At 42.8% G+C, this 12,289-nt stretch overlaps 1 protein-coding gene across 5 annotated transcripts in view; it reads left to right on the forward strand.

Moving 5' to 3' along the window:
- The window catches only part of LYRM9 (LYR motif containing 9), a 173,760-nt gene extending 170,214 nt beyond the window's left edge, over positions 1 to 3,546 (forward strand). For 3 of the 5 annotated variants that reach the window (XM_069615008.1, XM_069615004.1, XM_069615007.1), the window contains 2 exons: positions 2,405 to 2,516; positions 3,037 to 3,546. In XM_069615008.1, the coding sequence (XP_069471109.1) occupies positions 2,405 to 2,467 (63 nt within the window). In that variant the 3' untranslated portion in view covers positions 2,468 to 2,516; positions 3,037 to 3,546. The remainder of the gene's footprint in view (positions 1 to 2,404; positions 2,517 to 3,036) is intronic. The other 2 variants (XM_069615006.1, XM_069615010.1) reach the window with 1 other exon arrangement.
- Positions 3,547 to 12,289: the final 8,743 nt, after the last annotated feature.

Raw genomic sequence — 12,289 nt, forward strand, 5'->3', positions numbered from 1 at the left:
ATCCTTCTTTTAAAATTGGTTGTTCAGAGCCTCTTCTGTAGCTGATCGATAAGAAGCATTGGAGGCTGGGATGATAAGCTGGGCAATGGGCACTGACACAGGTCATGTCTGGTGGCCACTTCAGGTGGCTTTGGATGACAGATGGCCATTGCCAGATACCCAAGGACAGGGAGGATTGTGCTGCTGGCTATGACCAGTGGCCAGTCTGGGTGATCGGGGAATGGCCAAATACCCTGACCTAGCCTATCTGGCCACTATGGATGGGTTCAGGTAACTCCGGGCAAAGCCACACGCTAAGCCCAGAAGGCACTACTTATTTGATAGCTGTCACAGATAACCTCAAAAACACTCCAACTCTCAAAGACAGATAAAGGTTTTCTATTTATAGAATAGTAAAGGGTCTTTCTCTCATCTAGAGCTGGCCGTTTTCTCCCTAATCTAGACATCCCCCAACCCTAGGTTTGTCACCAGAGATCAGTAACCCCTTCTATCTAAGATGCTGTCTGTCTGACGGTGAGGGCCTGAAGGCAAATGCCTTCGCTCTTTAACTCCCTCTTCATAATCTAAGTTCCTCAAGTGTTATAACGTCAGTATTGGTGCTTTCAGGCACTCAGGCCCACTTGGTCCTTTCCTTCCATGTCTTGTTGTTCCTCTTCGTCTCTTTTTGTCCCTCTCACTTTCTTCCACCTACTTTCCTTCCTACTTCTCCACCCACCATCTCTCCTATATCCCTCACACTTCTTCTTTTTTTTTTTATATCTCGCTTCACGCAGAGTCCAGCCTCTAAGCGCGCGACCGGGTTTTGAACCTGTGCTGCTCGACATGGTCTTGTTTCTAAGACAAATGTGTTGCCTCTGTACTATACTCCCTTCTGATGTTCCTCACATCTCTACTACTCCCCTCTCCACACCACTACTGTACCTCTCTTCACACTACAACTTAATGTATCCCTCCACTCCGGAACGTGGCTATTAAAATATGTTTGCAGATTGTTTCCTAATAATCATCACATCTGGCAAGCAGGGGGAGATTAGAGCTACTAATATACATATCTCTTTGCTGATAATATTCAGAAGGCTAACATACTGATATTGTGATCCTTTCCTAACTGAAAATTCCAAATTCTATAAGCTCAGTATTCGACCTGCATCCTTACAGAGCCACCTTGACACCAGAAAATATGGCTTCACTTGTATGGGAGAAGGTGTGATGTCCGCTTAAATGTAAAAGATGCACACTTTGTGAGAAAACTGTACATTCTCTTGGTGACCTTCAGAGTTACTGGAGCTGGAAAAAGGAATTGGTCATCCCAGTCAGTAGATGTATTTGTTCAGTTAGAACCTTGGCAGAGGAAGGAGCAAGTGTTGCTCTAACTAACCCAAGGCTCCAGGATCATGGGCGTAATTTTAGGGGGGCAAGGGTGTTTGTCCCCCCCCCCAACTTTAATGACACACCATTTTGTCCCAATTCATTTGGCAGGGGCACCTTTTCGTTAGATGTCATGTCCCCCCCTGAACATTTTCAGCAAAGTTACTCCACTGTCCAGGATCATATGTCAGGAGCGTGTCACATTCCTGGGTAGTCGTTCAAGTGGTTGGCATGGCTGCCTATAGACCGTTTCTGCTAGCTTGGTACCGCTCTACAAAATTGTTGTAGATTGTCATGCTTCATGTTCATGTGGCACATGTGTCTGGAGCAGAAGGAGGAGGTCTCTGTGTTCAAATACCTACTATAGATTTGATTTATAGTTACAATCCATCTCAAGCTTTGGTATAGCTCTATGTCCTGGGATGAGTAAAAAGGGACATGGAGGGAATGCTAAGAATACTTACTGCCAATCTTCATGAGTGATAGTCCTACTCTTCCTCGTTGCAGTGCTTGCAACCCACCACTCCCACCGTTTATAGTTGTATGGAGGGACCCAGAACCTGCTTTGGGGAAATGTAATTATGAGATTGTGCGATTTGGGTGGTAATTACCCCCCCCCCCAATGGTGGAAAAGAGATCGGAGAAAATAGTGCTGGGCGATATGAACCAACAGTCATATTTCGATATTTTGGGCGATATATATCTCTGTATTGTTTTGTGGGCTAAATGCTCAGTTGTTAGCCACCAACTACATGTAAGATGTCAAAACACCTTTATTTATGAGACATTGATCAAAATCAAGTGCAAATACAGGGTTCCTCTTCTTGTTTGAGAATACACACAGCTGTGTAAATATCAGCATGTAAATAAAAAAGCAGTATATGTAATAATGTATTTATATCTCAATGCTAATGATATTGTCTCATCCTATATCGATTTTGAAAATATATTGATATATCTCCAAAACTCGATATATATCGCCCAGCCCTAGGCGAAAATGTTATGTTGACTTATACTGTGCACTACTACCACCTAGGTGCAGTCTCCAGGCGCTCACGTGGCTCTGCAAGAAAGAGGACGGGGTTGGTTAGTGAAATGAAATCAAAGTTGTACAGGGGTTCCTGTGATGGAGGGTGGACACTTAAAAAGTAAGTATTGCAATGAGGAAGAGTTGGACTAGGGAGCAATGCAGATTACCGGTAATCCTTGCATGATTGAGCTGTCAGGGTCAAGGTGAATTACAGTAATACATCTTTTCCTCCACTTGAACCATCAATTAAGTGAGTGCATGGATCAATATAGGGCATTGAGTGTAGCAGAGGAGTCTTGATTCTGAACCAGAATCCCGTGCCCCATTGAATTATCATAGCCTGTTGTAAAACCTATTTAGTCACAAATATCACTTGCTTGATTCTTAAACTTGCTCTATGTGTGATGCTAGGAGTTTTTTTAAAGTATCAATTGCTACTGGTAAAATTATAACACTTCACTTTGTAAGGTAAAAGCATTGTTTTCTCCTTCACTTTGTCACCAATTTAAACTCATGTCAAAGTGACTTTACTTTTTCAAAGAAAATAAAGTATCCATGGTTTGTAATGTCATGTGCCAGGTGGTATTGATTTTCTTTGTGATTTGACAAAGTGTGCTTTTTTTTCTTCTTTTTTTTAGTATAAAAGGGAGAAGTAGAGTCTGGATACATGATACAAAGAATGAAGTTATCTTAGAGGAGATAAGCAAGAGCGGATCATCCAAGGCATTAACCTATCTGGACGTCCAAGTCACCTCATCTTGACTAAAACCACTCACTTACAGATCAGCTCAGATATGACGCCCGGCTTATATCACAAACAATTGAATTACAACAAGCTTCCATTTCGTGTCTGGACATCCTGTCCACCAGCATGGGGAAGCAAGGCTTGTCAACGTGCTGTAATTTTACTGTCAACTTACCGATATGCTGATGACAATTTGAATCAACTTAGGGTGCTCTACAAATACCCGAATATGAACATTATGTATATTCACCTACAACATTGAATGCAGCTAAGTCCAGAAGGAACTGGAATCTGCCTGCGTCTCACATTTGGAAGCAGAGCAGATCAAAGTGATAAGCAAATATAACTGTATTGCAGTGTAAATAAACATATATATTTAGTAAATAAACATACATATTGATCAGTGGTGGCTGGTGAGTTTTTTTTTAAATGGAGCGTCGTAAATGTTTCACATAAAAATGCGGAAGCGAGGGAGCCTGAAGAGTTTAAAATTGTGCGTTTCCAGCAACCCTTTAAGTGAAATGTTGGGTAAAAAGCAACAATTTGCAATCGGATTTGTTGGGTAATGCATGAAAAAATCCAAAAGATACAAGTCACCAAAAGTGCACACAAGCACTTGAACAGTATGACTTTATGCCAGTATAAAAACATTTTCAAGTTGGCTGTGCCCATACATGTTCATGGAGGCTGCACTAATATATGCCAATATCACCATATATTAACATACTCCTTTTGGCTTTACCGGTACACTATGCCTTTCCATATTAAGGACATATGTCCAGTTTGGCTGCACCAATGTAGGTAAGTCTAGCCATGTAATAACACTTTGTTTGCTTTAACTTGCTGTTTAGTATTAAATGCCATGTGACAGTAAAAAGAAAAATATCCAGACTGGCTGCACATATGGAGGCCAGTCTAGCCACATAACAATAGCTTTTATCTATTTTATTGTTATGCTATACACTGCACTGCCCCCTCCCCCCCTCGCACAGTTCCCTCTACACCCTCCCCTGTACTTGTGCAATCTCAATGTCACCTGGCCTAGTAAGATCGTTGTCTCTGTCTTCCCTCTGTTCCCTCCCTTGCCTTGTCACGCCTTGAAACACTTGTGTATAGCCACATTATAAAGGCCATATATCATGTCATAACAATACTCACCATGTTGGCTTCTCCCTTGATGCCCAGTAAAAGAAATGCCATCCAACAGTAAATAATTATGTTCAGACTGGTCCACCAATGAGGTATATACTATGCAGGAACACTTGTGCTGCCTTCACCCTTGAAGCCTAGTAGAAAATGCCATGCCACAGTAAAGAAATATGTACAGAGTGGTCCTCCAATGTGGACCAGTACCACGTCGGAACACTCATCCTGCTGCCTTCACTCTTGATGACCAGTAAAAAATGCCATGCCGCTTCCTCCTGGTGGCTGTTTCTCAACCATGGGTCACCCCCTTCATATGCTTTCTCCGCACAGGCATGCATCGGCTAGTGCACTAATGGGGGCTTACCCACTCTCATGAGGACCTGCAACTCTACCTTTCTGCCCAGAACTCTCTCAAGTCCACTCTTCGTAGAGCAAAAAGGGAATTCTACCTAACCCTCATTGACTCTCATTCCAACCATCCTTGTCGGCCACAGGGCACTCTACACTCACACCTCCCTCCTCCTAAGACTATGATTATCAACTTCACTCTCACAGCTAGTGTCCTAGCTGAATACTTCACTGCAGACATTTCTAAAATTCTCCTGACCTTTTTCACACTCCACTGCTCCTACATTTGACACTCTGCCTACTCTACCATCATCCTCTGCCTCTATCTCCCACTTTGGTCACACTAATACTGGCAAAGTCTTATCTTTGCTGATGAAGGCTAACTCCACTTGTGCCCCATCAGAGCTGCTCCTCAGTTAGTGAAGCCTATTGCCCCCTATAGCCTCTCTCCTCGCTGAACTCTTCAACCTGTCCTTCGGCTCCGCTTGGATTCCTCTGTTTTTAAAACAGTCTCTTGTCATCCCTCTCCAAAAGAAGCAAGGGGCTGACCTGAACCTACTGGCAAATGTTCTCCCTTCCACACTACTCTAAACTGCTTGAAAAGGTTGTGTTCAACTGTCTTACCAATTTCTTGGACATGCACAATCTTTGAGAACCCCATAAAGGGTATTGGGTAATAAAGTCCCCATCTATAATGTCGCCATACATATAGTCGCTGGGAAACGGCATAGGCGACATTATAGATCGGGACAATATTAGGTGTAAATGGGAGCGGGGGTTGCTGGGGCGTCCCCCGCTCCATTTTTTTTAAAAAAAAAAAACAGGGTTCCGGGGGTGTCCCCCGCAGGTTCCATTTGATAATGTTGCAGCAAAAAAGGCATTTTTGCAGGGATGTTATCACATGGAACCCCATAAAGCAGGATTCTGCTCCTGTCACTCCACGGAAACTGCTCTCATGAATGTGTCCAACTTCATCGCCTCAACTAAGCACTCCAAACTATTTTCTATCCTAATTCTCCTTGACCTGTCTGCTGCCTCTGACACTGTTGATCACTCTGATCTCCTTAATACTCTTTCTTCTTGGGATTCCCTTGCCTTGATTGAATCCTACCTTGCACATCGCCAATTCTCTGTCTCCTGGAGCAACAACACCTCTCAATTCACTCTTCTAACTGTTGGTATTCCACAAGGCTCTGTCTTGGGTCCACTCCTCTTTACACTTCACACCTCTGCTCTTGGGGCACTAATCTCCTCTTTTGGGTTCTCGTACCAACTCTTTGCGCACAACACCCAAATCGTCTACTCTTTTCATGAACTCTCATTTGATCTCTCTATTAAAATGTCCTTTATATATATATATTGTCTGCGGTGACTGTTCCATTTAGTCCCCTCCACAACCTGGTCAGAATGTTCCTCAAACTCGCCCCATTTTAAGAAGCTCAGAGCTTCCTGTCAAATCTGATTTCTTATCTATTGTACGTTTTTTATGCTGAAGTAACATTGTTACTCCTATATATAAATATATATCATGTACACTAAACAAACAAGTCCCCGATTGACATAACGTGCTAGACCATCATTGATAAATGCAACTCTGCTCCTTGAGTAAAGGCCAACATCTGTACACCTGCAGGCCCTCTAAGAGAAAAGCCACCATCACTCACGCTAGCTTTCACTCTGTGGTTTCCTTAAATATGTTGAATGTTCCTTACGAGAGAGACAGAGAAGATCATTTGATTAAATACTCTGTGCCTTCTGTACTTTCTCACAAAAGACCTAATTTAGAGCTCAGCAGATTGTAGTATCGAATGCAGTCATGGTGATGGTGTAAACGTAATCACATTTCACTTTATATTATTGATATGGAAATGCAGTAAAGTTCGCAAATATACCATGTCTGGTTTGTTTACCACATTCTACTAAATGTTTAACATTGTGGGTCTGATTACAAGTTTGCATGTGTTTCACCTAGAAATACAGCTAAATAGTGAAAAATCTCCTAATATTGTGTTTTATCTACCTATTAGTAATTATAAATGGTAAGAATTTGTACAAAAATCCAAGCCTAAAATGTGAGCTGAATTGAAGCAAAGAATTAGGTGCGGAGATGAACACTTGTCGAAACCTATATGTGGCAGGGAGAATCTCCCGTCGGTTGCCAGATAAAATTCACTGTGATCGGGAAGTCAATGGCATTTCATACTGTAATCAGGGGCCCAAAAAGTAGCACAGCCCGCTATGTAGTATTTGCCAATTAAAGTGGCGACACAGAGGATGGAGTATGTAAATGCGAGCGTACACAGCCTTTATTCAAATACACAAAAACTGGGGGAAACAAGACACTCTCACTCGAGTTCTCAGAGCTCCATTGGATGACGACAGTTTATGTAGTGCTGATTTGTCAGAGCTGATGTCTTGATGACAAAAAAATTACTGCTATTCATTGGTTTACTTGGCTAAGCTAGATATATTTATTATAGATGAAAAAATAGTAATAGGATGGGTCCCTATCTAAAGCTCCATCCAGGGAAACCTCTGTGAGAAACCAGAGGGCGTTCTGTCAATGGCTGCTACGGGAGGCTCAGTATCCGTCTCAAATGAGTCTCCTTCCTCCTCACATGGAGAGCTGGAGCTTGGAGATGGCGTTGTCTTCCTTCCTCTGTTATCTTTTATTTTGTGCAGGCACGGTCTACCCCAAAATAAAGCCACTGTGGCTGTCAGGTGTAAACAGACCAGTGACCCCGCTCCCAGGATAGCCAGGAAAACAGGGCGAAAAAGCCTCCTTAGGCACAAAAAACCCTGACTGGTGGTGTGAGGAGGAGCAACAATGATATTCCAGGTGTCTCGCAGAAAAAGTCAGCTCTACGGAGGGCACTGGAAGACGGTAAGGATCCAGGTCTGGCTTGAAGGAGAAATACCAGGGAGACTATGTATACCACAACACAAAGGTGAGTAATCCAGACAACTGGCAGAGCAGCTCCAGACAGCCGGGACAGCGGAAGGAAAGATACTGCGTACCCAAGCAGCCCGAAGGCCAGAGGAGAGCGACCAGAAGGAAACTGGACCAAGGAGCCAAAATTCAATGCGGGGAAAGCAAGGGGAGAAGAAAGCCAAGGAAAGCGGGAGGGAGAAAGAGAGAGAGAGAAAGGAAGTGCCGGGGGGTGGCGCAAAGAGGAATCAACGCCGCGGACAGGGACGAGAACCTGCTGCGAGCGGGGGGAGCAAAGCAGAAGCTTACCGGCAAGGACCAGAGGAAAGAAAATACAGCGGGCAGCCAAAAGAGGAAATCACACCGTTTGGACCCAAAGGAGAAAGTCACATCAGATTTGCAACACACCGACCGCTGGGAGGAATGGGAATAAGAACCTCCCAGCAGTCGGCCATCTTGGAAACAACTAGCCCGCACTGAGAGTGCAGCGCAAAACGTGACGGAGCATCAGTGGAGGCGAGTCATCCATCGGCTCCAGAAGTGCCAACCACCAGGGCGTGTGACTGTGTCTCTCCCCCTAGTACGGGAGGAACAACTGGATGAGGTGTTTTCAGGAAGTGGGGGTGAGACAGCCGATGGTGAGACTCCATCCTATTTTGTAGGATTTTCCGAAGTCCCAACTCCCCCGACCCCCTTTTTACACAAACACTGGGCCGAGGAAGAAGGTGACTGAGAGTAACCAGACTAACTCTCTCACATCGTACTGGACATGTCCCGTTAATCTGGTCAGGCAAAGTCAGGCACTTTACATTTAGTGCATACACCTGATACCAGTTAGCTTTCCTCACACCAATAAGAGGCAACACCTGAAGACACACTCTGAGCAAGGCAAAACATGAGTATGAGCAGAACTTCCGGGATGAAGGCACACCTACTGGGGCAGAGCAACGGACCAAGGGATGAGAGCAGTGGGTCGAAAACTCCAGAACAGCCTTACTCCTTGAGGTTTAACATGAGGAGGAGAGTTGGTTCAACTACCTTTTTTATTCTTTTGGATGCTGATTTTTCTTTTGCATACATTTATCCTTTTTACAGTTTTTGTACAGGAGATAGGGCAGGCATTAGGTTTTTGTTAGCATACGCCATTTTGATTTGTCGGACTCCACTAGGATTGTTTAGTTTATCGTTTGATGGTCGAGACAACTCTGACCCCATCATTTTTCATAAATGTTTTACAAATTGTATCCATTGAGTCAGTGTCATTCTTGTGATACCATGCCTTCCCTCCTCCCACTACAAATATCAAGCATAATACAGCATTGCTTTGAAACTCTTGGTTAGCACTAAACTAGAGTAAATATGGGCCCTCATTGACTGGCATCTGATATGGACAACCTTGAACTGACAGGGTTTGAAGAGATATGGAGACAGATGCGGGTAGGAAAATAAATGTATCACAGTTGTTCCAATGAAATAAAACAGCCCTTATTATCCCAGCCATGATGTCTGTTGAGGTCTAAGACTTTTTCCATGGAAGTCTCTCTGTGCTGGCACACTCTTGTCTAGAACGGCAGATGCATTATCTCATCGGCACATTTTGAATAACTATTATTTTGATTGACGTGCTACCAGGCTGTGTTTCAGTTATTCATCGCTGTATTTATTTGGGTTTTAGCGTCTGCCTCGCGGACGGCTTCGGACATCACCCTCTCAGCTAGAAGGGTTTTTATTGGCTTGCATGTCTCACTGTTCCTGTGCGCAAACCTCTTTTTTTAAATTCTTGCAGCCTTGAAATAACTTTCAGCTTTAGCCACAGTGCAGTCACTGCAATTCCTACAATGTAACAACTTATTTCAATGGCCTACATTCAGCTGTAAGGCCTACCTCAATTTACAGAGACTTATGCGCCGCTGTGCTTTGCAGTTTAAAATGACAATGGTTTTGTCATGTTTATTTCCATCCTGGCACATTTACTGTTCTATCTATCTGGTTCTGGTTGCATACATTGAATTCCCTTCCTGTGTATTCTGCATCCAGCCCACCTATGGTTTTATCTTCTGGCCCATCAGTGTAGTGAGTCCCTAAACTGTGTATGCTGGAACCTACCGCCTCTCTATATTTGTGTTAGCACACTATTTGTGTTTATGCAATCTAGTTTTAGTTCCTACACTGATGCCATTTAAGCTAACTAATTCTTTATGGCAGCTGCAGTTCCAGGAGTGTTTACAGCTTAGTTTCAAATGTTTCCCTTTCAACTGTGTCCTTCCTCACTATATGTATTGCTCTCCTCTGAGGTATGTATGATGGGGGCGGGGCTTCAACATGCTCCCTGTTCAATAACTGTACCACTACAATACCGACCAGGAACTACTGAGAACTATGTACAGCTGTAGCTACTGGCAAAAAATAACTTACCAAAGTATTTCCACAGTCGCGTTCAATCTGGAGTACTTTCCATGAAATTCAGTGGGACAAATCAAGGTGTAGCAGCTAACAATGAAACTGCCTCAGTGGAACTCTTTTGGCAACTTGCCCTCTGAACGTTTACAAATCAGTTCATTGTTACCAAACCTTTTGCCTATTTCAACATTGGTTTTCTTTTTCAAACCTACATGCACTGAATAGATAATACATTTATTTAGTTTTAAATGTATACCAGTTTGTCATCCGCCATTCCATTTTCTTAACTTTTATTACAAAGTGGTAGTTTTCAAATGGATGCTCCCTTCTTCCAAAGAGTGGCATTGGAATTAGTCTGGTACAACAGGTGTGCAACTTGGTTACCTGAAAGAAACCTTTACAATAGCTTCTTTAAAGCTGTGGGAGAAGAACATCTTGTTGAATAAATTATAACTCGTGGTCCATGTTTCTTTCCATTGTAACCCCTTGATTCCTATTACAACCACACCCATCCTTGTCCCATTTACCTTTTCTCTTGCCCCTTCCGCACTAGTGCTTTGAAGAGGCCTCAATGTGTGTTCAAGCCTTGTACAAGAAAACTACTTATTTATTTGGTAATAATGCAAGGTTTTGGTTGAACTCCCTGTTATCATGTGCTCTAGCACCTTGAAGCGTCTTGTGTGCTAGATGGAATTACCAATAACGATCTCGGACCCAAATAACTAGACAGACTCAAAGAATATGAAAAAGTACTACTTTATTATCAGCATAAAATAAAGTAGGGAAATCTGGCGAACAACAAGCTGTAGTCCCCATTCTCACACTCACATTTTATTACACAGATGATTCTAGAACTGTCAGCTCCAGGGATGGCAGCTTAACTGCTGTGCTCTTGTGCCCATGCTGATTCCCTGATCCTTATAAAAAAATTTCTATCCCAAGCACCCCAGAGACAATGCAGCCAGCCAAAAGACAAAAGAGAACAGAATAGGACAATGAGGGAGAGAGCAGAGAAGACAAACTTGTTGAATTGATGAGCAAAATGATATTGGACATTGCAGAGATTAAAGCAGCCCTTTTTAAATCAGAGGAAAGGTTTGAAGCAGTTGCCAAGAGGATGGATTCAACCGAAGATCATTTGACTATTGTGGATGAAAGGACTTTGAAGCTGGCAGACCAGGTTAGGGAGCTGAAAATATCTAATGAGATGATCAGTTTGCAACTGTCAGAATAAGAACATTTCTCCCGGAGAAACAACCTTCACTTTGTGGGTTTTCCAGAAAATGCAGAGAAAGGTAATTCTATTGATTTTGTACAAAATACTTTAACAAAAATATTGAATTTTGACTCAGCAATTGCATTGGAAATAGAGAGGGCGCATCGCTCTCTTGGTCCTAAGCCCTCCCTGGGTTAGAGACCAAGACATCTTATTGTCGAATTTCTAAGATTCCTGGTAAAGGAACTTGTTTTGAAGAGAGCCTGTGAATTGATATACCTTGCCTGGGGAGGCAATTGAATACTCGTATTTGTAGACTTCAGTAAGGGTGTGCTGGAAAAAAGGGGGACTTTTGATGAAGCTAAAATGAAAGCCTGTGAAAAGGACTTAAAGTACTATATGATTTACCCTGCCATTTTCAGGGTTGTGGTTGAGGGTCAACTACACTAATTTACTGAAAATAAGACAGCAGAAGCCTTTTTAACAGATTTGGACTTAGATCCTATGGAGGGCATGTCATCTGATCTGGAATCTAAAAACAGGCTGAAGAAAAAGAAAGGTAGATCTGATCAATGTTAGACCAAATATAGTGTTGATGGCTGGACTTGGTCTTGGAAATGCTTTGTAAAAAATACTTTAATTCACCTACTTTGTTTTCTGCTCTTTTAATATCATATAATATGGATTTTAATGTTGTAAAATGGCTGCCAAAAAGTGCATTGTATTGCAACTGTCTTGGAATGCGGCTTCTGTCATCAAAAGTAATCAAAAGCTGCTCTCCATTCACTGTTATGATGAAAATGCAAGGAAAGCACCTTTAACTTCAATACACGAGGTAACGCAACGTGACATGTCATGTGGTCTTGGAGAAATGAGAGACCATAGAATACAGAGTGATCCATTAGCCTACCTTCGACTGGAATGGTGGTTTTGCCATCTGCGACGCAAAGGATATGGGGACATCTGGTGTGGCTATTTCTGCGCACTGTGGCTATTTCTGCGCACTGAGGTGAGATAAGGCGGCGCTCATCTCCGTTCTATGGTGGCGTATTATTGGGCCTGAATTTATTCTTTGGGAATGAGTTGCTGACCTTTGTTTATTATTTG

This window comes from Ambystoma mexicanum, chromosome 9, assembly GCF_040938575.1.
Source record: "Ambystoma mexicanum isolate Mex_15411 chromosome 9, UKY_AmexF1_1, whole genome shotgun sequence".
NCBI classification, from domain to species: domain Eukaryota; kingdom Metazoa; phylum Chordata; class Amphibia; order Caudata; family Ambystomatidae; genus Ambystoma; species Ambystoma mexicanum.